The sequence below is a fragment of the Pristis pectinata genome, chromosome 2 (genome assembly GCF_009764475.1).
Source record: "Pristis pectinata isolate sPriPec2 chromosome 2, sPriPec2.1.pri, whole genome shotgun sequence".
Lineage (NCBI taxonomy): Eukaryota > Metazoa > Chordata > Chondrichthyes > Rhinopristiformes > Pristidae > Pristis > Pristis pectinata.
In genome coordinates this window covers 11,702,187-11,729,097 of record NC_067406.1, presented here as the reverse complement: position 1 = coordinate 11,729,097, position 26,911 = coordinate 11,702,187, and the positions used below count along the sequence as shown (strand labels likewise).

At 40.6% G+C, this 26,911-nt stretch overlaps 1 protein-coding gene across 2 annotated transcripts in view; it reads right to left on the bottom strand.

Moving 5' to 3' along the window:
- Window positions 1–26,911, bottom strand: part of atrn (attractin) — a 350,568-nt gene that overhangs the window by 224,873 nt on the left and 98,784 nt on the right. For both annotated transcript variants that reach the window (XM_052010514.1, XM_052010515.1), the window contains exons 5-8: window positions 6,520–6,725; window positions 5,187–5,349; window positions 3,416–3,506; window positions 932–1,175 (exon numbers count right to left, since the gene is read on the bottom strand). In XM_052010514.1, coding sequence (XP_051866474.1) covers window positions 932–1,175; window positions 3,416–3,506; window positions 5,187–5,349; window positions 6,520–6,725 — 704 coding nt within the window. The remainder of the gene's footprint in view (window positions 1–931; window positions 1,176–3,415; window positions 3,507–5,186; window positions 5,350–6,519; window positions 6,726–26,911) is intronic.

Sequence of the window (26,911 nt, the reverse complement as noted above, 5' to 3'; positions counted from 1 at the left end):
TAAACTTTCTCCCTCTCACCTTAAATGCATGTCCTAAATGTTCTCCCCTCATCTTAAACCTACGCTAATATTTGTCATTTTCACCCCGATTAAAAGACTCTATCTACCCTATCTAAACCACTCAAAGTTTTATGTGGTTCTATGAGGTTATCCTTCAGCCTCTGACACTCCAGAGAAAACAAACCAAGTTTGTCCAACCACTCCTTATAGTTAAAACTTTCTAATCCAGGCAACATCCTGGTAAACCTCTTCTGCGCCTCTCCAAAGCCTCCACATGCTTCCTGTATTATGGCAAGCAGAACTCCACAAAATACTCCAAATGTGGCCTAATTAAAGTTTTATACAGCTTCACTCAGAAGATGGTGAATCATCAGACTTCCCTGTCCCAGAGAGCTGTTGAGGCTTGGTCATGGAGTTCATCAAAAAAAGAGATTGATAGACTTCTGGATATTAAAAGAATCAACAGCCACGTGGCTGACTCCTGCTCATAATCTTTATGAGATCAACTGTAGTAAAGATGGTGAAGGTATCCTCCCATTTCCTTTAGAGAAGCAATGGCACTCTCTCCCGCTAAACTGGAAAACTTGATCATCAATCTGACAATATTTACACCCCTTCCCATAAATGCAAAGGAGTTATTATCAAATATAAATTGTTGTGTAAAATCTGAAAGAAACTGGCATTCATGAATCAATGAGTCCATCTATATCGATGATTGCCTTTGCCAGATTACATATAAACTCTGCTGTATTTAGCCAACAGAAGATGACAATAGCGGAAAGAACATTTTATTCAAATACACTAATTGGCCACAAAGATTATAGAGAAGATCATTCAAATTGAATTTGCCAAAGCACATTATCAGCCCATTTTCACCTGTTTAAATGGGAACAAAAACCTAGCTTGCCATTCTCTTCTTGCCAATACTCACCAAGATTATAACCTTGTATCTTGCTGACATATCCATACAGCGGACAGTAGCCAAAGATGACCAGCATCACAACACTACCATCTTTCAGCTTCACCACATGTGCAGAGTGGCCCACCACTGCGTACTGCTGCTTTGCCTTCGGAGTCAGCTGCACCCATGACTGATTCTGAATGTGAAACACCCACAGCTGGTTCGTGATATTCCCCGTCAAATCAATTTTACCTCCATACATGTAGATTTTATCCTTAAAATTAAAAATTGAAGGATTGGTTATATTTATGCACATAAATTTAAGTATCCACATCCATAAAAAGTTAATGCATTGCAAAGTTTGGTAATATGAAATGGGAACCTTCTGTTCTTTAAAATGAAATCAAGACATGTTGACTGCATCATACAAATGAAGTACCTCCTTATAAAGTGATTGCTCATGCTCTGCTTGATACCCTAAACCACTTTCTTTGAAGGCAAGGGGACTTGACTGCATCCAGGCTGTCTTGGCAGTGCAGAAGTGGTGTCAGAGACCTGTCTGTACTCTGCCTGTTTATATGATATTATCTGTAGATGGAGACCTACAGATGAAGACGGGTTCAACCCGGATAAGTGTGAAGTGATACACTTCGGGAGATTGAATTCGAAGGCAGAATTCAAGGTTAATGGCAGGACTCTTAGCAGTGTGCAGGAACAGGGGGATCTTGGAGTCCACATCCATAGATCCCTCAAGATTGCCACGCAGGTCGATAGGGTTGATAAGAAAGCGTATGGAGTGTTGGCCTTCGTTAGTTGGGGTATTGAGTTCAAGAGCCGAGAGGTGAAGTTGCAGCTCTATGGAACTCTGGTTAGACCACACTTGGAGTATTGTGTTCAGTTCTCGTCGCCTCATTATAGGAAGGATGTGGAAGCTTTAGAGAGGGTGCAGAGGAGATTTACCAGGATGCTGCCTGGATTGGAGAGCATGTCTTATGAGGATAGGTTGAGTGAGCTAGGGCTTTTCTCTTTGGAGAGGAGAAGGATGAGAGGTGACTTGATAGAGGTGTACAAGATGATAAGAGACACAGATCAAGTGGACAGTCAGAGACTTTTTCCCCAGGGCGAAAATGGCTAACACGAGGGGACATAATTTTAAGGTGATTGGAGGAAGGTATAATGGGGATGTCAGAGGTATGGTTTTTTTTAAACACAGAGAGTGGTGGGTGCGTGGAATGCGCTGCTGTAAGTGCTAGTAGAGGCAGATACATTAAGGCTATTTAAGATACTCTTAGATAGACAAATGGATGATAAAGAAATGGAGAGCTATGTGGGAGGGAAGGGTTAGATAGATCTTGTAGCAGGATAAAATGTCGGCACAACATTGTGGGCCGAAGGGCCTGTACTATGCTGTAATGTTCTATGTACCTAAAAGGATCAATAAAATGACAGTACAAATAATTTTTGCTACATCGCTTTCTGGGAGTAAGAGGGCTTAGCAAACAATTAATAACAGGCAGGCAGGAACTACAGATGTCTCATCATCTAAGAAATGCCTCTAAATTTTCAGGTGTTTCACTATTCATTTGCCTACAGATAATATCATATAAACAGGCAGAGTGCAAACGGGTCTCTGACACCACTCCTGCACTGCGAAGACAACCTGGATGCAGTCAAGTCCCCTTATCTTCAAAGAAAGTGGCTCAGGGTATCAAGCAGAGCATGAGCAATCACTTCATGAGGAGGAAGCTGAAGGGTGATCTTGAGAAAATCATGAGATAGGGTAGATATTCACAGTCTTTTTCTGAGGGTAGGGGTATCTAAACTAGAGGGCAAAGGTTTAGGTGAGAGGGGAAAGGTTTAAAAGGGAGCTGAGGGGCAAGTTCTTCCGCACAGAGGGTGGTGTGTATATAGAACGAGCTGCCAGGGGAAGTGGTAGAGTACAATTACAATGTTTAAGAAAATATTTGGACAGGTTCATGGATAGGAAAGGTTTAGAGGGATATGGACCAAATGAAAGCAAATGGGACTAGCTCAGGTCAGCACCTTGATCGACATGGATGAGTTTGGCGGAAGGGCCTGTTTCGATGCTGTATAACTCAAAGTAAATAAAATCCAAGCAGGTGAAGCATCAGGCAGCACCTCAGGCAGACAGGGTAGGAATGAGCGCCCATTCAACCCTCTCACTCCACAAAAAGATAAAAGTGAGCAACCCTCTGCACCACAGATACGTGAGTCACATTAGCATTCCACTCCCCCCCCCCTTACAAAACATAATTGAAACCCCTTGTCCTTCTCGAAAAGGCAGGGCACAAACTAGCTGATGGACCCAATCAACCCCTGCACCCACACCAGAGAGACAGCAAGTGAACCAAAAAGGTCCTCTCCCCATTTTTACAGATAGCACACAAGCAAGTCCCAAAGATAAATTAACTACAACATCATAAGGATTTCCAAAGCCAAACTATATGACCAAAAGAACATTGTGCACCAGTGCTCAGGATTAAGAAGTATTACCTTATATAGAGCCACAGAATGCCCATATCGCCCAACCACTCGGTCTGCGGATTTCTTCAAGTTATGCCATTTCAGTTCTCTTAAATCATAACTGTGGGTGACAAATATACCGTATTGTTTTGGCAGCCATTGGTACTGCAAAAAGGCCTGACTAACTTTCCCAAACAACATACTTTTATATAGAACATTTTTAAAAATCTGGAACAGTAAAAGGGAGCAGGGATAAGAACATGCATCTTCAAGTTACCACTGCTTGGTATTTCAAAGTGAAGCATTGTCACTTGTTTATCTCATTCTGCTTGTGAACTGCAAAATGAAATAACACAAATCAAGGTTCTTCCCAAGACAAGACACTGTGATTCTAGTTCCAAAAGTTTTATAATTCCATGATTGTAATTCTTAAAGTGCTGCAGATCCAGCAGGGGGCACCCGCCTGAATTTCCACACATCGTCAGAGCCTGCAAAAGGCTTGTCGGACAAAAGCAACAACTTACATTTTGATTAGAAAGGTATAGCACAGATGAATGAAACAGGCATTGTAGTATGTACCCCTTGTAATCTAGGTATCACTAATGCCAAAATCATTTAAAGGATGCATGGCAATACATTAAGATATCTTTATTAGTCACACGTACATCAAAACTCTCAGTGAAATGCATCATTTTGAGTACAGTGCTCTGGGGGCAGCCCGCAGGTGTTGCCACGCTTCCGACGCCAACATAGCATGCCCACAACTTCCTAACCCATAAGTCTTTGGAATGTGGGAGGAAACCCACGCAGACACAGGGAGAACGTACAAACTCCTTACAGACAGCCTTACAGATTAACTAAATCAGCAAAATTTCCTACTGCTATAATAAATAATCTGCTGGAGGAACTCAGTGGGTCCTCCAGCAAATTGTTTGTTGTTCCAGATTCCAGCATCTACATGTGTCTGGGAGATACAGTATTACCAACAAAAAACATTTGGAACTAGAAAGCAATGTCATCTCAAGAATGGCAGCTCGACGGAAACAGGCCAGATCATGCTGGCTAATAGTGTTTAACAATTTAAACATCAGTGAACCCCAGGTATAGGTGGAGCCCAATCATCGTAAGATTCCTCAACATTAAGCTAGGGAAACCACCATTTGGGTCCTGCACCAGATGATGCCTAGTGCATGATCCAAGACTTCCCCAATTTTAATGGGAATTGTAAGGTTATATATTAGGAAGCAACAGGGGAGTTTAAAAAAACTGAATTATCATCATTTCATTTGATGTTTTTAAATTATTTGTGTTTTTAACATTTAAATTTTACTTCAATTTTAATAGTCCTTAAATATCTCTAAGATACTTAAAAACTATTAAATTACCTTCTGAAGGATCTTCAACCTGAAGTGTTAACAATTGGACAGGGTATGGGAGGACTGCAGGCAGGAAAACCAAGTCAGAAAGATCCAGCCCATTGTTTTCCTCAGAAGCCGGCTACTGATAATCTGGAGCCACACTGGCTACTTTTACACAAAACACATAAATCTATTCTGCTAACAAAAAATGAAAAAGGACATGAGAATAGAGTTGGACTAAAAGCTGCAGCAAACTTTTGTAGGTGTGATTAACTTCCAGCAGAACAGTATAATATATAGAATAACATTGAAAAAATTGAATTTAGTGCATGCCTTTTCATTAAAACAATGGCAGGCAGACCAAAGGCAGAAATAGTTTCAGAGGTTAACTTCATATTAATGAAGCAATTCATTCCAGCTAAGCATGGATTTGCTCTACTTACGCTGCAACCATCTGGTACTCTGAGTAATTGAACACATAACCTCCAATAACCCACATGACATTGTCACTAACAACAGCCTTGTGGGAAGCCCGGGCAAGCATTGGCACTTCATATTCTTCCCTTTCCCAAAAAGGTTGATTAGCTGGAAGTGAGCAGTCAGGACCTGGAATGCACAAAAAATATTTCTCACTTTCTACTCTATTTTCCAGAATGCACTGCAATCATTACTTAAAGATGTACACATATTTCAAAGTTAAATCAAACTTGTTACATTATACATACTCACTACATCAGTGTTAGATATTAAGAAATAGGTTATGGATTGATAAAGAGCGAAGCTTTGTCAGCATTAACATATTATACAATCTCTTTGTATACACTTTACAGGCAAAAATTACAATAACCATCTCCATCAACAATCCAATACTTCCATAAGTAATGATTTATAGAAGGCAGATTTTTAATTTATTTCCACCCATTCTTGCTCTTATATTCATTAGCAATCACTGATAGAAACTAATAAAGGAGAATTTTATATACAGACAGGCTAAAACACATTAACCATTAAGCATGGTGTGGTGAAAGAGCAAAACATACTGAACTCACTGTAACTGAAATATATGCTGATTTGCCTGATTACTGCCCAGGTGAAGGAAAATGGGGGAGAAAGACCTTGAGATTTGCCTTGGTATGTTTTTCCTGCATCGCAGCTATTAAATAAATTCAAGTTATAACCTACACTTTAGAAGGGATGCAAAGGATTGGGCAAGAGTACTCAAGGCATAACTGATTACAATTGTACAAACAGGCAGGAGAAACTGGAATTATTCTCCTTAATTGAGGAAGGGCAAGAGGAGACTTGATAGTGGTATTTAAGATCATAAAAATATTTAATAGAGCAAATGAAAGAAACCTTGTAATGTAAGTTTCTAAAAGTTGAAGTATCGATAGGAAGAAAGTGGTGATTTAAAGTGACTGACACAGGAACCAGAACTAATACATGCAGGAATATTTTAGTGCTATGCATGGTTAAAATTTGGAATGGATCCTATGTAGTGATAAATAGATTCAATAGTATTTAACTGAGAAAGAATAGGAAAATCGAAGGAGAAAAAGTTGAATTGTAGAGCTAGTGAATGGGATCAACAGGCCTGTTCTTTTAAAGAGCTTGTGAAGAATCGATGGATCAAATGGGCTCTTTAATGCTCCAAGTCACTGCAGTCATTAAAAGATATACCTACTGGGTCATACCCCAGCAAAAGCCACCATCTTCAATGGAATTGGGAAACTATTTGGGTTGGTTACTGTGAAAGGAATCCATGAAAAAACTCACCTTGCCAGCCATCATAGCATATACAAGCTTTGGTATCGTTCAAGTCACATTTACCATGATGTGGATATCCACAATCGTTTAAGCAGTAAGGTATATCACATGACTCTCCTTTCCAGTTTTCTTCACATAGACAGTGGACAGTGCTATTGTCAGTACCTTCCACGCATTTTCCATGTCCTGAGCAGTTGTTTGGACAAGAGTTGATGCTGTTCAAAGTAAAGAAAGTAAATTAAACACTGCAATTATAATTGAACAGCACAACAACTCATCAACACTAAAGTGTAAACTATTGTTATTAATCATCCTGAAAAATTCCAAACTAAAATGTCCCAAAGAGGGACTTTGCATGCTCTTTTGCAGGTAAAAATAACCACTATCAAAAAAAAATCACTTTAAATCACCAGTCCTTTGTTATCAATACTTCAGAAATTTCATTAGGAAGTTTCTCTTCATTTTCTCTCTAAATAAATTTTTTGTGATCATAAATACCATTAAATTAGATGCTACTTAATATATTCTGTTAAAATAAAACTGTCAAAAGCCTTAACAAGAATTGAAAGACTCTTAACTGGCTACAGAAAGCATTTACAAGCTGTGATACTTGCCAAAGGGGGTGTTACTAAGTACTGACCATGCAGGTGCCCAAACTTTTGATTTGGGCCCTTTTCCTTTTTTGTTATTTTGAAACTGTAAAAGATGGAAATAAAAAAGTAATCTTGCTTAAAATATTAAAGAAATGTGTCATCTTTAACTTTATGCCTTTTGTAAATCTGGTCATCTTTTATTCGTTTAGCTATTCACAGTAACAGCAATTTTGACCAGGGGTGCCCAACTTTTGCATGCCACTGTATATATTATAGTATACACTCCTGTTCACAATAGTGCAGCCAAGTAACTGACAGCAAGGTTGTTGACAGAACAGACAGAGCCTTGCTCCCTGCAGAGGAGCAATATAGAACAGATGGCACACATGAGACTGTTTTTTTCCTGCGAGTAGGAAAGCAATACAGGCTATCCCCGATAACAAACGTGTTCCATTTTTACAGGCGTTCGTAAGTCGATTTTATCTATAAATACACAAAAATCACTCGATATACTCATAACCGTACCTCCACAGTATTATAATGGATGGCATCAAAAGCACAGAAGGCTGTTAAGAAAGAACAATTACTACAAGTGGAGAGGGAGAGTAAACTAGTTCTGCTGTTCCTCGGAATGAACATATGTACAAACGCCAGACTTTTGAATTTAATTATATAATGGGATCTCATTCGTATGTATGAGGTGTCCATAAGTCGGGCGTTCGTAACCCAGGGATGGCTCCTGAAATCAGATCGCAAAGCTTTTCTGAAAACGGAACAAAAATTTGAAAATAAAACTTGTGAAAATGATGTAAGCACAAGGAGATCGCAATACTCAAAGTTAGCAGGGCCAAGCACACGAGTGCTGAAAACAAGATTGAAACATTCACAACCATGTTCAGCCAGAAGCAATGAGTTGACAATCCATCTCAACTTCTTCCTGAAATCCCCACTATCACAGAAGCTAATCTTCAGCCACTCAATTGTCCTCATATGACATCAAGAAAGTGCTGAGATCACTGGATAGAGAAGACTGTGGAACCAGTCAATATCCCAGCCGTAGTACTGAAGACTTGTGCTTCAGAACCAACCATGCCTCAAACCAACTTATTCTAATAAAGATGCATCCAACCATCCAACCAACAATGTGGAAAATTGCCAGGTATCACCTGTTCCCAAGAGTAGGACAATCCAATCCAGTTAATTAACGCCCTGTCAGTCTACTCTCAAATCATTGAAGATATCATCGACCTCAGGGCTTCAGACCCCATCACAGATTTGATCAAAATATGAACTAAAAGGGCTAAATTTCACAGGAGAGCTAAGAATGACTGCATTTGACATCAAGGCAGTATTTGGCTAAATACAGAATCAAGGAACTTGGGTTAAACTGAAGGCAATGGCCTTCAAATGATGAGATTCATAGTTCACACAGTGCAGATGTTTGATGTTGGAGGTGACTGCAGGAATTCCTCAAGGCAGTAACCTAGGCCCTACTTCTTCAATTGCTTCATCAATAACCTTCTTTCCACCACAAGGTCAGAGGAGGAGATGTTCACTGATGATTGCACAATTCAATTCCATTCACTACTCCTCGGTGTATGAAGTAGCCCATGACTTATATGCACAAGACCAAGACAACATTCAGACATAGACAGATAAGTGGCAAGTAACAGTAGCTGCACAGAAGTGCAGGCAATAATGATCGCCAAGTTGGGACCTCAAACAGTCTAAGCACCTAGCCTCAACTCCTATGGCATTACTATTGCTGAGTTCCCGCACCACCAACATCCTGAGAGGCACCAATGACCAGAAGGTCAACTAAAGCAGCCACATACATACTTCGGCGAAATGGCAGGTTAGAGGCAGCGAGTAACTTGCCTGCCAACATCTCAAAGACTTTCACCATCTACAAGGCACATGTCAGGAACATGATAGAACACTTTCCATTTGCCTGGATGAATGTCGCTCAAGCACTAAACCTCAACTTCTTCCAGGACCAAACAATTTGTTTAATTGACAACTCATCTGATACCCTACACATTCAGTCTCTCCACTTCTGGTGCATAGTGGATGCAGTGTGTTCCTTCTACAAAGTGTACTGCAGTGATTCACCTGGTTTTCTCCAACAGAGGTTCCAAGGCCACGATCTCTACCACCAAGGGCTTCAGGAGCACTACAATCTGCATGTCCCCTCAAATGTCACTCACAATCTTCTTGGAAATATAGTGCTATTTCTTCATGTTACCTGTCTAAATCCTGAAATTTTCTTCACTGGGGATAACTTCAACAGCATTGGTAATACCTTCAAAAGAAGGACTGCAATAGTTCAAGGCAGCAATTCACCTTAAAAACAATTAGGGGTGAGCAATAAATGCTAGCCTTCCAGAAATTCAAAAAAAATAGAATACATGTGATAAAGCACATAACCCTGTGGAAGTACAATAAAAATTGTCCAGTTTTTCTCTGCTTAAACCTGTTTCAAAATCTCTTTCAAGCCCTGCAAGGTTGATTGCATATGTTTTCACCTATTAATCACTTCACATCTGTGTTTACAAAAATAAGCTTGTGGGTGAAATAGAAAATTGATTAGATAGTAAATGGAACAAAAAGGATTGCATCCTGCACCAATCACTTGCAAATTAATTTTAAAACTTTAAAACTTTTTTTGTACAGCACGGTAACAGGCCCTTCCGGCCCAACGAGCCCACGCTGCCCAAATGCACCCATGTTAACCTACTAACCTGTACACCTTTGGAATGTGAGAGGAAATCCACGCAGTCATGGGGAGAACATACAAATTCCTTACAGACAGCGGCAGGAATTGAACCCCGATTGCTGGAGCTGTAATAGCATTACGCTAACTGCTACACTACGAGGAGGCACAGGTTGTGAGAAAGGTTCTTTTGAATCTTAAAGATAGAGATCTGGACACACAGTCTTTGTACTTTAAAAAGGGGAATTTTTATTTACAAAGACAGACTCAGGAACAGAATGGAAAGGAACAAATGAACACTCGCACACCCTCAAGCACGAGGTCGCGAACGTGAAGGGAATCACAACAGGGGGTGAGGTGCGTGCGCGTGCACGCGCACACACACAAACACAATAACTGGTTACAAATGATCAAGGAATAAACAATACAATGTTTGAACACCCTGATATTCTGGACAAACATTGGCTCTTTGGTCTCGGGAGTCCTTAACTAAAAATTGCCAAAGAAACTGCTGAAGATGTTTTTCTTTCAACATTGGATTGTTATGGTCTTAGGATATAAAGCCATCCTAAGGTATGGTGTACAAATTTTATTTTATAACTCTAATTATGCTCTTTAACTTTGTAAATAAGAATGACAATAAGATTACAGGATGTCTCCTCAATGAGGAGCTGACAGGAAACACATTTAAAATCGAGGCATTTTTTTTGTTTTTTTAGTATTTTCTTCATGGAATCATAGAATGTGCAGCAATTAACTTCAGATAATTAGAACATATGTTAATGTTATCTTTCCAGCTGAAACTATAATCATTCTTTCCTTGTATTTTCCCATAAATTTTACATTTTTAAAATATTCATGTAATCATTAATAAATAATTGAAGCAGATGAGGATAGAAGAATCTGGACAGAAAGCAAGGTACTCTTGCAAAAAAGCATTGACAGGCATAACATGTCAAATGGGAACAGAGGTAGACCATTCAGCCTCTTGAATCTGTTCCTCTATGTAGAAGTTTATAAAGATTTTCCGGTTTAACTGAAGATTTTAACTGACCAAATTTACTTATGACACAGGAGGCTATTCAGCCCATCATGTCCATACTGGCACCCAGCAGAGCAATTCTATCAGCTTCATTCCTTCTCTTATTTCCCTGTTACAACTTGTTTTCTCTTACAGCAATTCCCTTTTGATTCTTTTGTCACGTACCTATTAACCTAAAAGCATACAAGGAGAATGTGCAAATTCCATACAGATAGCACCCAAGCTCATGATTGAACCCAGGGTATTGGAGCCATGAGGCAGCAGCATTAGTTACTGTGCCACTTTTTAAATTTCATTGGATAAAACTTCCATATACTCATTTCTGAATATTCTTTCAATTCTACAAAGTTTTCACAAATTGAAGCTTGAGTGATGATCACTTATTTATTACACTATAACCTCTTAAAACCTTCTTGAATGTTGGTTGTTGCTTGTAGGTGTTACGAACCAGCAACAAAAGAAACACACAGAGTCATGTATAAGTATTTAAAAACTACTTTATTAATAACAAGGTTCCACATGGTAGGCTTCTTCAGAAAGTCAGAGGCCAAGGGATTCAGGGAGGCTTGGCCGTGTGGATTCAGACTTGGCTTGCCTGTAGAAAGCAGAGGGTTGTGGTGGAGGGAGTGCATTCGGATTGGAGGGCTGTGACTAGTGGTGTCCCATAGGGATCGGTTCTGGGACTTCTACTTTTTGTGATATTTATTAATGACTTAGATGAGGGGGTGGAAGGGTGGGTTAGCAAGTTTGCAGATGACACAAAGATTGGTGGTGTTGTGGATAATGTGGAGGGCAGTCGAAGCTTATAGAGGGATATTGATAGGATGCAGAGCTGGGCTGACAAATGGCAGATGGAATTCAATCTGGAGAAGTGTGAGGTGGTACGCTTTGGAAGGACAAACTCCAAGGTGGAATACAAGGTAAATGGCAGGATTCTGGGCAGTGTAGAGGGATCTGGGGGTTCAAATCCACAGATCACTGAAAGTTGCCACACAGGTGGATAGGGTAGTTAAGAAAGCTTATGGGATGTTAGCTTTCATAAGTCATGGGATCGAGTTTAAGAGCCGCGAAGTAATGATGCAGCTTTACAAAACTCTGGTTAGACCACACTTAGAGTACTGTGTCCAGTTCTGGTCGCCTCATCATAGGAAGGATGTGGAGGCATTGGAAAGGGTGCAGAGGAGATTTACCAGGATGCTGCCTGGATTAGGGAGTATGGATTATGAGGAGAGACTAAAGGAGCTAGGGCTTTACTCATTGGAGAGAAGGAGGATGAGGGGAGACATGATAGAGGTATACAAAATATTAAGAGGAATAGATAGAGTGGAATGCCAGCTCCTCTTTCCCAGGGCATCAATGCTCAATACAAGAGGGCATGGCTTTAAGGTAATGGGTGGGAAGTTAAAGGGAGATGTCAGAGTGAGGTTTTTCACCCAGAGAGTGGTTGGTGCATGGAACGCGCTGCCTGGGGTGGTGGTGGAGGCTGATACATTGGTCAAGTTCAAGAGATTGTTAGATAAGCATATGGAGGAATTTAAGATAGAGGGATATGTGGGAGGAAGGTTAGATAGTCTTAGGAGTCGTTTGAAGGTTGGCACAACGTGGTGGGCCGAAGGGCCTGTATTGTGCTGTATTGTTCTGTGGTTCTGTGGTTCTAACTGCCCTGAAGTAGTGCACAGCTTACCGCAACATCCTCGGAGACAGAAAGAGAGAAAACCAAACATGCAGCACTTTTATACTGCTTGGGGGGCTGGGTGGTCCAGCAAGGACAAAGGTGTTTAAACGGGCCAACAGTAGGTGTGCCCAGGAACAAAGGTGCTCGCACAGACCAATCCGAGTGGTCCAGCAAGGACAAAGGTGTTTACCTAGTGGGGTGGAGCCAAACCTTGATTGACAGTGGTGTTGCTTTCGGCCATGTGCTCAATGGTGTCATCCCATCCAGAGGGGTCAGTGTTGTCACGGTCACATGACAGCCATGACCTTTTACACTAGAACAACCGGGAATATGGTAATTTCTTTTTTTTCAATCTTTTTATTAATTTTAAAATTAGTACAATATATATAACATTAGTAATTATACATATGGTGCAAAGAGATCAGGATAACAATCATAACAGTTAATATATATAATCACAAGAAAAAAAAGTAATCGAGACGTCCCGTTCTCTCATTAAGTGAACAAATACAAAAGGAAAGATTAAAAAGAAATGAAATTTAATTATATGAAAGAACCCCCAAATCAAAACAAAATATAGATAATAAACCAAAAAAAACAAAAACTTCAAAAAAAAACTGGACTGATATTTCTTCAATTAAAAAGAAAAAAAAAATTATGTCGTCAACTCCGCTCCTCTGTATTCAGGAGTTATTGAAAGGGTTTTAAAAAAGGTCAGTTTATATCATATGGAAATACTGAATAAATGGACTCCAAGCTTCCTCAAATCTAAGCGAAGGATCAACAGTACCACTCCTAATTTTTTCTAAGTTTAAACATGCTATAGTTTGGGAAAACCACTGAAAAGTGGTGGGAGGTATTGGATCCTTCCATTTAAACAAAATGGATCGCTTGGCCATTAATGTGACAAAGGCGATCATACGACAAGCAGAAGCAGATAAATGGCGAGATTCCATCATCGGTAACCCAAAAATTGCAGTCATAGGATGACGTTGTAAATCAATATTCAATACAGATGAAATAATGTTAAAAATCTTTCCAATATTTTTCCAAAAGGGGACATGACCAAAACATGTGTGTCAGGGAAGCCACCTTCGAATTACATCTGTCACTTATAGGATTTATATGATGATAAAAACGAGCTAACCTGTCCTTGGACATATGGGTCCTGTGAACCACCTTAAACTGTATCAAAGAGTGTCCAGCACACACTGAAGATGTATTAACCAATTGAAGAATTTTCTTCCTTGTCTCTGTAGGTAAAAGTATCTGGAGTTCTCTTTCCCATTCATTCTTAATTTTATCAAGTTCCTCTGAACGTATTTTCATAATCCGATCATAAATTATTGCTATCAGGCTCTTCTGATAAGTATTAAAACCTAAAATTTTTTCTGTAATTTCAATTTTATATTGTGTCGGAAAAGAAGGCAAAGTAACTTTTAAAAAATTTCTAATCTGTAAATATCGAAAAAATGTGATCTAGGCAGATTGTATTTATTAGACAACTGTCCAAAAGATTAAAAAAAGTCGTCAATGAATAAATCTCAAAAACATGTTATTCCCTTCATTCTCCATAAAGAAAAAGCTGAGTCAATTCTACATGGTTGAAAGAAAAAATTATATTCAATCCAAAAAATTTACGGCATTGAAACCATATCCATATTGCATGTTTAACTATTGGAGTAGTCATTTGTTTACTCAATTTAGCAAGTGCAAAAGGGAATGAAGCTCCTAAAATAGAAACTAATGAAAACCCTTGCACTGATTCACACTCAAGGTGTGCCCCACCAACAGGGACAATGAGTTGCATCTAAATCTTGTGCCTAGAAAATTAAGTATCTAATATTAATTGCCCAATAGTAAAATCTAAAATTACGCAAAGCCATACCACCATCCTTTTTTAAATCTTTGTAAATATTTCTTACTTAACCTTGGGTTTTTATTCTGCCATATATATGAAAGAATTTTGGAATCAATAGTGGCAAAAAAGGATTTCGAAATAAAAGTTGGAATTGCCTGAAATAGATACAAAAATTTTGATAAAATATTCATCTTAACTGCATTAATTTGGCCAATAAATGATAGAGAATGGGGACCATTTAGTAAATAATTGTTTAATGTAATTAAAGGTAAAAAGTTCACCTTAAATAAGTCCTTGTGTTTCTTGGTAATTTTGACACCCAGGTACGAAAAGTAATCAGTCACTAATCTAAATGGTAATTGCCTACATGCGTATGGTAATTTATGACTGAAGTTTCTTTAACTCCAAAAGTAACAGTGATGGATGCAGAATACGAATACTATTTTAACAATGCCATGTCACAGTTTCACTGCCCTCATAAGTAATATACTTGGATGATCAGAATTGGTGAAGAGAATTGAAGTGATTAAAATCTCAGAAGAGCAGCAACATTACCAAGGCTTTTTTGTTAGTTTGTCACACGACTGAAAGATTGGCCTTTTAACAGTATAGTGATCTACATTCATTTTTTTTAACTGCAAGCAGAGTTTGTTTAGAACAGATGGAGAGAATCTGTTCCCACTGTGGAAGGGTCAACAAATATGGGAAAATGAAATGAGGGGACTGGCAAAAGAACCAAAAGTGACACAAGGAAAAACTTATTAAACATGTTATGGACTAGGTTACTATTGGTGAATGTCCCTTTAAGATAGAGCATAGTGGTGTGTGTGTGTGTGTGTGTGTGTGTGTGTGTGTTAGTTAGCGTGGTTACAACAACAGAAGATAAAGGACGTAATGACGTTTTTGAAGTAGACAGTCGGAATCAGCCAGAGGAGAGGAGAGAGAGAGAGAGAGACAGCAGCCTGCTCGTCTCTATCGATGAATGAAAAACAGTAACTGTGCCTGTCACTACAATCCAATTATGGATTTTTGGAGTAATCCGGTGGAGTCTACTTTGTCGTTGACCTGTGGAGGGAAGCAGGTATTTGTGTGGACGGCCACGTCTCGGATGCTTTTCAGGGTGGCAGATACTTTGGAACAAAGCAATGGAGTTCACTTTGTTGTTGACCTGTAGAAGGAGCAGGTATTTGTGTGAACGGCCACGATTTGAGTGCCTTTCAGGGTGAGGCAGATGCGGTGGAGTGGTCACTGCTGAGTAAACACTGAGGTGTCATGTGGGTTCCAAAGTGGACCATTTGGATTTCATAATTACTCTCTATTTTCTCTCTACATCTACATTTTGTCTTCAGTCAACGGTGGTTGTTGAAGGAGCCTTTGCTCACGTTTCGCCTTATGGCTTGCTGAACTGAACTTTAAGAACCATTCCTGGACTTGGAGTTTGGGAGTTTGCCACACACACACACTACGAGTTTAGTTTTTGGGGTTAATGTTTAAGATTTAACATTTTTACTTCTAACATTCTAACATTTTTACTTTTATTTTTCTTATTATCATAAGTAGCTATTAATAAAGTAGTTTTTAACGCTGAATCGCGACTTGGTGTGTTTCTTTTGTTGCTGGTTCATAACAAACACAGCAAGTGGTTAGGCACTGCCAGCTATAGTAGTGGCAGCAGATTCAATTGCAGTAATCAAAAGGGATATCGATAAGTACTTGAAAGGACCACAGGACAAGAATAAGATAGTTCTTGCATACAGACAACATGGATTCAACATCCAAATGGCTTCCTCTTGTGCTGTAATGTTAGACTTTAAATGTAAAGTACATCAGTCATTAACAGAATTAATGGATACTGAGCTAGTATTTCCGATGCAAAAATGGCGTAATGGATTACATATTAAATGTCATTAATGATCTGCACATAAGTTTTGGCCATTAGCAATTTAAGTGCTGTAAGTTATGGAATAACTACTCACCAGAACAAATTTGAGCATTTAACCATAATACTTTCATATCTTTATAACTGATCAATAAATTATATGAATTAGGAAAATGAAAGAAGAAATAGCTGTGTGATTTCACATACTGGTCAACTCTGTACAAATGCCCTTAAATTTATGCCCTCTGTACACTAACAAGAGATTTAAGGTGAGCGGGGAAAATTTAAAGGGGGAGCTGAGGAGGCAAGTTTTTCACACAGAGGGTACCAGGTATGTGGAACAAGCTGCCAGAGGAAGTGGTAGAGGCGGGTACAATTACAACGTTTAAGAGACACCTAGGAAGGTAGATGAATAGTAAAGGAACAGAGGTATATGGGCCAAACACAAGCAAGCGGGACTAGCTCAGGTGGGCAACTTGGTTGGCATGGATGAGCTGAGCCTAAGGACCTGTTTCTGTGCTGTATAACTCTATGAATATTTATTCCTCTTGGATTAAACACTAAAGGCACTTAACATGTTAAAGGCACTATAAAATGTGGTGGCAGCCATGGGTCAATTGGTAATGGGTTGAAGTCCACCCTGGAGACTTGAATGCAAAAATCTCAGCTGATATTACAGAGCTGTACTGAGGGGTGCCATTCTGTGCTATTGTCTTTCAGATGAGATGGTAACCTGTGGCTCCAACTAATCTCTCAAATCGAGCCAAAAGTTTCTTTACCGTATTTTCAAAAATGTTGTCCTGGCTACAACTTATTAGCCAATCAACATTTTGAAAAGAAATCTAATCATGATCACGCTGCTGTTTGTACGGACTGAAAATTGTTTTCCACATTACAACAGTGACTATATTTCAAAAGCATTTAATTGCAAAAGTAGGTACATACATCTCTCAATTTACAGATGTTTAATTTATGAATTTTCAGTATAACACCATCAACTTTTCACGTGTCCTTGATAATAGTGGATTCAGCCAGTTCATCACAGGTACAGCTCTCCCCACCATTAAGGATAAGATATCTTTATTAGTCGCATGTACATCAAAACACAGTGAAATGCATCTTTTGCGTAGTGTGTTCTGGGGGCAGCCCGCAAGTGTTGCCACACTTCCAGCTCCAACATAGCAAGCCCACAACTTCCTAACCCGTATGTCTTTGGAATGTGGGAGGAAACCTGAGCACCCAGAGGAAACCCACGCAGACACAGGGAGAACGTATACAAACTCCTTACAGTAGGCAGCGGGAATTGAACCCGGGTCGCTGGCATGTAATAGTGTTACACTAACCGTTACACTACCGTGCCTACAAGTGGTGATATCTCAGGAAGGCGACATCCACCATCAGGGACCCCCACCCATCCAGGCAATGCCCTCTTCTCCATGCTGCCATCAGGCAGGAGGTGCAGGAGCCTAACAACCCACACCTCAAGGTTCAACACAGCTTCATCCCCATTGCCATCAGCTTCCTGAACCGACCTAAAAAACCCTAACACTACTTCAGGCTATATTTCTTGTTCCCTCTCTCAATTTGCACTGGTGCGATGTTTATTTTATAATATAAGTTATGTTAATTTAATTTTATGTTAACTTGTTTGCAATGTACTGTGCTGTTACAAAAAGCTAATTTTCATGGCATACTGTATATACCCTGTGTATGTATGCCTATGACAATAAACTTGAAATTGATTGAAGCAGCTTCTTTTGCTGTAACAAGCTCATGCCAACCGCTGACTGTATTGCATTTTCCGTGCATCCTTCAAGGTAGCTTCAAAACACCCTGGCGTTTCTGGGCATTGTACCTCCTCTAAGAAATCACATGAGAAAAGCTTTAGTACTAAGCTGAACATAATTAGTAGATGTGGTAGACATCAACCTTTTGCTAAATTATGTCATATTGAAGGTTCAAACATTCCTTAAGAACACGGCACAGTGTTAACCTGGAAGTGCATCATTAGTTATGAAGGACAAAGATTTTACAACTGGAGAGAATGGAAAAGGCTAAGCAAATGGCAAGAAGATAAATAGCATGTGCCCTTAAGTTTGGTGATGAAACAAGCAAAGGGATGGTCATTATGGCAAAACTTAAAAGAGCATGAGGAAGCTGATGGACCTTCTGAAAGCGTTAATACATTGAAAGGAAGTCACGGCTAGTTTGAAAAGTTCAAAACGTGCAAACCTGTAACAAGTGCAAATAGTGGCAGCAGAAAATTTTCCCAAGGAGAGAGAGAGCCTTGGTGAGGCTGCACCTTGAATATTGCATACAGTTTTGGTGTCCATATCTGCAGAAAAATGTTCTTGCTCTGGAGGGAGTTCAAAGATTCACCAATTAATTCCTGGGGTAGTAGAACAGATGTCTGAATTGAGATTGGATCAAGGTTTATAGATTATCAGAGTTTAGAATGAGAGAGAATATCAAAGAAATCTACAAAATTCTGAGAAGATTGGACAGATTAGTTGCAGAATGGATGCTCCTCATGGCTGAGGATTCCAGGACCAAGGATCACAGGCTAAGGCCAAGGGGCAAGCTATTTAAGACCTAGATGGGGAGAAATTTCTCCTTCTAAGAATTCTCTATCACAAAAAGCAATTAAAGCCAAAACATAAATACAGTACATCAGGAAGGAATTAGATATTCTTCTCAGGGCTACAGAGATCAAGGGAAAAGAGGAAGGAAGTTGGAAGAGGGTACTGAATTTGGATGAACAGATTAAATGGCAGAGTAGGTCCATAGGAACAACTGGCCTACTCCCAGTCATATTTTCTAGGTTTCCATGAGACGAAATGAATGCTTGAGGAAGTTGACTATATTCCTAAATAAGTGTTTGATGTCGATGATTCAGGGCTACTATGGATGATGATACCCTCACATATTCATCTTGAGGGATGAGAAAACTGCTCCAGGTTTCCACACAGCAATAGATTATCTTGCTTCTCTTTGGAGGCAATGCCAAGGACAACTGAGTTTAAGCTTCTCTTAATCTACCATTTTGAGAGCCCAAGAGATCTAAATGGATATTAAAAGGCCAATCTTTCAGTGGCATGATGAACTAACAGAAAGCCTGGATAAAGTTGCTGCTCTTCTGAGATTTTAATCACACCATTTCTCTTCACCTCATCAAATGATATTGTGGGAAGAATAATCTGGACAGCAGAGCCTTGCTCATCACTGACAGTGTCTCTGAACATCATGTTAACATCAAGGATATGGCTGACAATATACAGGAAATGTTTATGCTCACAGTATACAGGAAGTGACCCGGGTTCAATTCCGGCCGCTGTCTGTAAGGAGTTTGTACGTTCTCCCCGTGTCTGCGTGGGTTTCCTCCGGGTGCTCCGGTTTCCTCCCACATTCCAAAGACGTACAAGTTAGGAAGTTGTGGACATGCTATGTGCCGGTGATAGGAAGCGTGGCGACACTCGCGGGCTGCCCCCAGAACATTCTATGCAAAAGATGCATTTCACTGTGTGTTTCGATGTACATGTGACTAATAAAGGTATCTCATCTCTTGACACCACTGCATTGTTACAACCCATGGAGCAGGTGCTATCACTATACTCCAGGCATGCTATCTGCAGTGCACAATCAGGAATCTCAATTTCAGAATCAAGCAGTAATAACAAACCCACCACCTAAGAAATCTGGAAGAAGTACAATAGCAAGACAGCCCACCGACTACATCAGTGCCACTTCTGGCAACATAACCCATGCAACAAAGAATGATATATGGAGGAAATCAGGCATTTAGGCAAATTAGGCATTTTGTTCACAACTCCCTACTGTTTTATGAATCTGAAAATCTCCATGACATTGACAAGTTGGCAAATGAGGCTGGTTTAATAAAGTAGACAGGACAACATGGGAAAAGTTATTGGAATCTCATGGTGAAGAACCCAAGCTACAGAGGTTACAAGAGGAACAAGAAGCCACCAATACATCACCATCACTATCACCAAAACACTCACGAGGAGGAGGCTTTCAGGGTGTTCTATATCCCATTACAGAATCACAGTATCCTTATCACAACATGCCCTTTCTCCTATTTTTGTACCATTAGCAAATTTGGAAACCTTACACACGGTGCCTCCCTCCAGGTCATTAATGTAAGTAGTGAATAATTGCAGGCCAAGAACAGATTCCTGTGGTACTCCACTAGTTACCTCCTTCCAGTTTGAAAAGGACTCAATATTTTCTTGTCATGTTTTTATTATCTAAATTTAAGATTTAATTGTTAATTAAATATCAGAAACTTATGAATAAAATTGAGCAATGTTTTAACTTTGAAACTAACGACAACTGCCTTTTTAATTCACAAATTTCTGCACAACAAAATGTTTTCCAACCTTTACACGAATCAAGAAATCATAATATATCATTTCCTGAAAGTGGCAACACAGATATGGTGGTGGTGAAGGCACGTGGCATGCTTTCCTTCATTGGCTGGGACATTGAGGCTTCAGCAGCAGGTCGGAGATGAGGTATCTGTGGCAAATAACTCACTTCTTGACATCCACAAGCTTTTCAACCATCTTACAAGTCACAAGTCAGAAGTGTGATAGAATACCTTCACCACCACTTGCCTGGATAAGTGCATCACCAACAACCCTCAAGTAGCTCAACATCATCCAGGAAAAAACAGCCCATTTAATTAGCAATCTATATAGCACCTAAACATCATTCCCTCCACTACCAACACCGTGACTGCAGTGTGCATCATCTAGAACACAAGGGCAACAAAAGTAAACAAAAGTGGGAACCTGCCTTCAAGCCTGCCATGCCATTCAATATGATCATGGCTGATCTGCCCCAGGCCTTAATTCCTCTATTACACCAGTTCCAATAGCCCTCAGTTCCCTGATCTTTCAAAAAACATTATCCACCTCCTTTAAATACCTCCAATGACACAGCCTCCCCAACTCTCCAGGGTAGAGAATTCCAGAGATTAATCATCCTCTGTAAGAAGGAATTCCTATGCAGCTCAATCTTAAATCACTTTATTATAACAATTTCCCCTTGTTCGAGACTCTCCCAACAGTGGAAACAACTTGATATCTGCCACACTCCCTCAGGATCTTATGTTTCAATAAGATCATCCCTCATTCTTCTAAACTTCGAAGAATACAAATCCAACTTTCTTAGCCTGGCACAACCCCCCACTCCCTGGAATTATATTGGTGAATCTCTTCTGGACTGCCTCCAGTTCTAGTATATCCCATCTTAAATAAGGTAATCAAAACTGTACCCAGAGTAGCCTCTCCAGCACCTTGAACAATTGAAATAATTTCTAAACTCCAACCCCCTTACAATAAAGACCAATATGCTCTTTGCCTTAATTACTTGCTGCACTTGCCTGCTAGCGTTTTGTGTTTCATGTACAAGAACATGTACATCCCACTTCATTCATTTGCAATTTCTCTCCATTTTGATTCGTCTGATGGAAGTGCATGATCTCACACTTTTCCACAGTAAATTTTATTTGCCAAGTTTTTTCCCATTCACTCAACCCATCTACATCCTGAGGTGGAGTATAAATATCCTCATCAAAGCATGGCCCATCCACAAATACACTGCCAACAGCATCCTTCAAATCCAAGACCTTTACTGCCAAAAAGGAAAAGGGCATTAAGTGCATGTGAACACCAACACCACCCCCCCTGCACCCCACCATGCTGTACATCAGGAAAATATATTGTCTGTCCTTCATTGTCACTGGTCAACAGCACTGCAGTTCAAGGCAGCAGCTCATCATCATCATCCTCTCAAGGGCAATTAGGATGGCATTAATACTGGCCTTGACAATGAACTAATCATAATTAAAAACACCAATTTTTCTCTTGAATACAAGATGTATTGGTGAATAAAAGAATATACTGAGCAGACAAAGCTAAGAGAACCATTTTCCTCACTTACAATAGAATGAACTACCACTTCTAGTAGTTGCCACAGTAAAGCCTCAGCTGCAAAGTGGGATAGAGAGAGAAAAAAAAACACAAATGATGGCGCATGGTTCTATCCCGCTGTCATAAGAATATTGAACAGTTCCCCAGTACAATAAGGTGGACTCTTGACCTCACAATCTACCTCGTTATGGACCTTGCACTTTATGTATACCTGCACTGCACTTCTTCTGTAGCTGTGACACTTTATTCTGCATTTTGTATTGTCTTACCTTGTACTATCTCAACGCACTGTGCAATGAATTGATCTGTATGATCGGTACGCAAGACAAGTTTTTCACTGTACCTCGGTACAAGTGACAAATAATAAACTAATTCCAATTCCAATGATTCCAAAGTTTCTATTAACAGAAGTAGTACCATGTCATTAGGTTTATCAATGGGGCATGTTGTTCTGTGTGTAAGAACAAGTCTGGAATAAAACAAGATGTCTTTGCAAGATTTACACAAATTAAATATGTCATCGTACAAAATACCCTGCCTCACCCAGGTTAAATGTGGTGAGCAGGAAGATTCTAATGGGATGAAATTAACTAAAGCTGTTGTAGCCTATATTTAGTCTTCACTAATCCATATTATTGAAACACTCTTCTCCAATTTGAGTAAGCTACATCTCTCTGAAGCTTGGCTGAAAAGCTCATGAATTTTAATCTAGATCTTGTGTATAAAGATAGTTCATCCATGATTATTACTTTTTTCACCAGGCAGTAAAATAGTTTGAGCATTCTGCACAAATTGCACAACGTTAAAATGGAACACTAAAATATAAGATGTAAATGCATACAGCACTAATACAACTTCTTAACAATCAGTACTCTGATGAAATAAAATAATTACAGCTAGTGTAGCGGTTAGCATAATGCTATTACAGCGCCAGCGACCTGGGTTCAATTCCGGCCACTGTCTGTAAGGAATTTGTACATGCTCCCCATGACTGCGTGGGTTTCCTCCAGGTGCTCTAGTTTCCTCTCACATTCCAAAGATGTTCAGGTTAGGAAATTGTGGGCATGTTATGTTGGCGCCAAAAGCATAGCGACACTTGTGGGCTGCCCCCAGAATACTCTGCACAAAAAAAGCATTTCACTGTGTGTTTTGATGTACATGTGACTAATAAAGATGTCTTATCTTATTTACTAAAAGAGTAAATTTCAATCTTCTACATCCAATAAGTTCACCACCTACAATCTATTGCAACTTGCATTCAAGAACAATCATTTTAGACTTCATATGTAAAAGAGAAGACACCAACAATGACCTGTTTATATTCAAAAATCATTGAAATTCATAGAATCTAATAATGGGACAGTTACATTACCAAAGGAGGGCATTCAGACCATCATGTCCACACTGGCTCTCTACCAGAGCAACACTCTGGTTCCACTCACCAACCTGTTCCCTGCAGCCTTGCAAAATTTTCCTCACTGTGCATTTACCCAATTCTTTCTTAAAGCCACAAAGGAACGTGCCTCCACCAAACGTGCAGGCAGCACATTCTCTCTTCCAAGCACAGGCTACATAAACATTTTTATCCTCACTCTTCCCCTGCCGCCCGGTTGCTCTGACATCCACCATCATGAAGTGCTTTGAGAAGCTGGTCATGGCACACATCAACTCCAGCCTCCCAGACAAACACAACCCACTCAATTTGCCTACCGCCGAAACAGGTCAAAGGCAGACACCATCTCCTTGGCCCTATACTCAACTCTGGAGCATCTGGAGAGTAAAGACACTGGACTATTGTTTATTGACTGAACCTCCGCCTTCAATACTATAATTCCAAGCAAACTCATCTCCAAACTCCTAGACCTGGAACTCAACACCTCCCTCTGCAACTGGATCCTTGACTTCCTGACCAACAGACCACAATCAGTAAGGATAAGCAACAACACCTCCTCCATGATTATCCTCAACACTAGCGCCCCACAAGGCTGTGCCCTCAGCCCCCTTCTCTACTCCCTGTACACTCACAAATGCGTAGCTACATTCTGCTCTAACTCCTTCTACAAGTTGCAGATACCACCATAGTGGGCTGTATCTCAAATAACGATGAGTCAGAGTACAGGAAGGAGATAGAGAGCTTAGTGACATGGTGTCATGACAATAACCATTCCCTCAATGTCGGCAAAACAGAAGAGGTGATCACTGACTTCCGGAAGGGGGCAGTGCACATGCTCCTGTTTACATCAACAGTATTGAGGACGAGAGTCATAGAGTCATTGAGTACTGCAGGACAAAAGCAGGCTCTTCGGCTCATCTAGTCCATGCCGACCTGAGTTTCTGCCTAGTCCCATCTGCCTGCACCCGGACCATATCCTTCCAAACCCCTCCCGTCCATGTACCTATCCAAATTTCTCTTCTCTTGAGATGGTTGAGAGCTTCAAGTTCCTTGGAGTGAACGTCACCAATAGCCTGTCCTGGTCCAACCACATTGACTCCATGACCAAGAAAGTTCACCAGCGCCTCTACTTCTTCAGGAGCTAAACAAATATGGCATGTGCCCTTTGACCCTCAACAATTTTCATCGATGCACCATAGAAAGCATCCTATGGCTGACGTGGCTGACGTCAGGAGAGGAGTGGATATTGAATATTCCTGGTTTTCGATGTTTTAAGAGGGATAGGGAAGGGGGGAGAAGAGGTGGAGGGGTGGCGATACTGGTCAGGGACACTGTTACGGCTGTGGAAAAGATGGATGTTGTAGAAGGATCATCTCTAGAGTCCGTATGGGTGGAGTTAAGGAACAAGAAAGGAGCAGTTACTCTACTAGGAGTATTCTATAGGCCCCCCGGTAGCAGTAGAGATATAGAGGAGCAGATTGGCAGGCAGTGTTTGGAGAGAAGCAGAAATAACAGGGTTGTTATAATGGGAGACTTCAACTTCCCAAATATAGACTGGAACCTGCTTAGTGCCAAAGGTTTAGATGGGACGGAATTTGTTAAATGTGTCCAGGAGGGATTCCTGACACAGTATGTTGACAGGCCGACTAGAGGGAATGCCATGTTAGATCTAGTTTTAGGAAATGAACCGGGACAGGTGAAGGATCTATTGGTGGGTGAGCATTTGGGGGGCAGTGACCATTGCTCCATAACCTTTAAAATTGTCATGGACAGGGACAGGTGCAGAGAGGACAAGAGGTTTTTCAATTGGGGAAGGGCTAACTACGAGGCTATAAGGAGAGAACTTGGGAGTGTAAATTGGGATGTCCTTTTTGAAGGAAAATGTACCATGGGGATGTGGTCGATATTCAGGGATCTTATGCAGGATGTTAGGGATAAATATGTCCCGGTGAGGCAGAGAAGGAATGGCAGGGAGAAGGAACCGTAGGTGACGAGAGAGGTGGAACGACTTGTTAGGGAGAAGAAGGTAACATACGTGAGGTATAAGCAGCAAGGTTCAGACAGGGCCCGTGAGGAATATAGGGTAGCGAGGAAGGAACTTAAGAAAGGGCTGAGGAGAGCTAGAAGGGGACATGAAAAGGCTTTGGCTAGTAGGGTTAAGGAAAATCCCAAGGCCTTTTTCAAGTATGTGAAGGGTAGGAGGATGGCTAGGGTGAAGGTAGGTCCGATTAAGGACAAAGGTGGGAGAATTTGCCTGGAGGCGGCGGAAGTGGGAGAAGTTCTCAATGAGTACTTCTCTTCGGTATTCACCAGGGAGAGAGGTCTTGATGATGCGGGAGGGAGTGCTGGTAGGGATAATGTTCTTGAGGTTGTTGATATCAAGAGAGAGGATGTGTTGAAGTTGTTAAATAATATTAAGACAGATAAATCTCCGGGGCCTGACGGGATTTTCCCCAGGCTGCTTCGAGAGGCTAGGGAGGAGATTGCTGAACCGCTGGTAAGGATCTTTGAGTCCTCGTTGTCTACGGGGGTGGTGCCGGAGGATTGGAGGATTGCGAATGTGGTCCCCTTGTTCAAAAAAGGTAATAGGGATAGGCCAGGGAATTATAGACCGGTGAGTCTCACGTCTGTGGTGGGTAAGCTGTTAGAAAGGATTCTAAGGGATAGGATTTATGAACACCTAGAGAATCATGGACTGATTAGGGACAGCCAGCATGGCTTTGTGAAGGGAAGATCTTGCCTCACAAGCCTGATAGAGTTCTTTGAGGAGGTGACCAGGAAGATTGATGAGGGCAGTGTGGTGGATGTGGTTTACATGGATTTTAGTAAGGCGTTTGATAAGGTTCCTCATGGTAGGCTTCTTCAGAAGGTCAGAGGCCGAGGGATCCAAGGAAGCTTGGCTGTGTGGATTAGGAATTGGCTTGCATGTAGAAAGCAGAGGGTCGTGGTGGAAGGAGTGCCCTCGGATTGGAAGGCAGTGACTAGTGGTGTCCCGTAGGGATCGGTTCTGGGACCTCTACTTTTTGTGATATTTATAGATGACTTAGATGAGGGGGTGGAGGGCTGGGTTAGTAAGTTTGCGGACGACACTAAGATAGGCGGTGTTGTGGATAGTGTGGAGGGCTGTCGGAGCTTACAGAGGGATATTGATAGGATGCAGAGCTGGGCTGACAAGTGGCAGATGGAGTTCAATCCGGAGAAGTGTGAGGTGGTACACTTTGGAAGGACAAACTCCAGGGCAGAGTACAGGGTAAACGGCAAGGTACTTGGCAGTGTGGAGGAGCAGAGGGA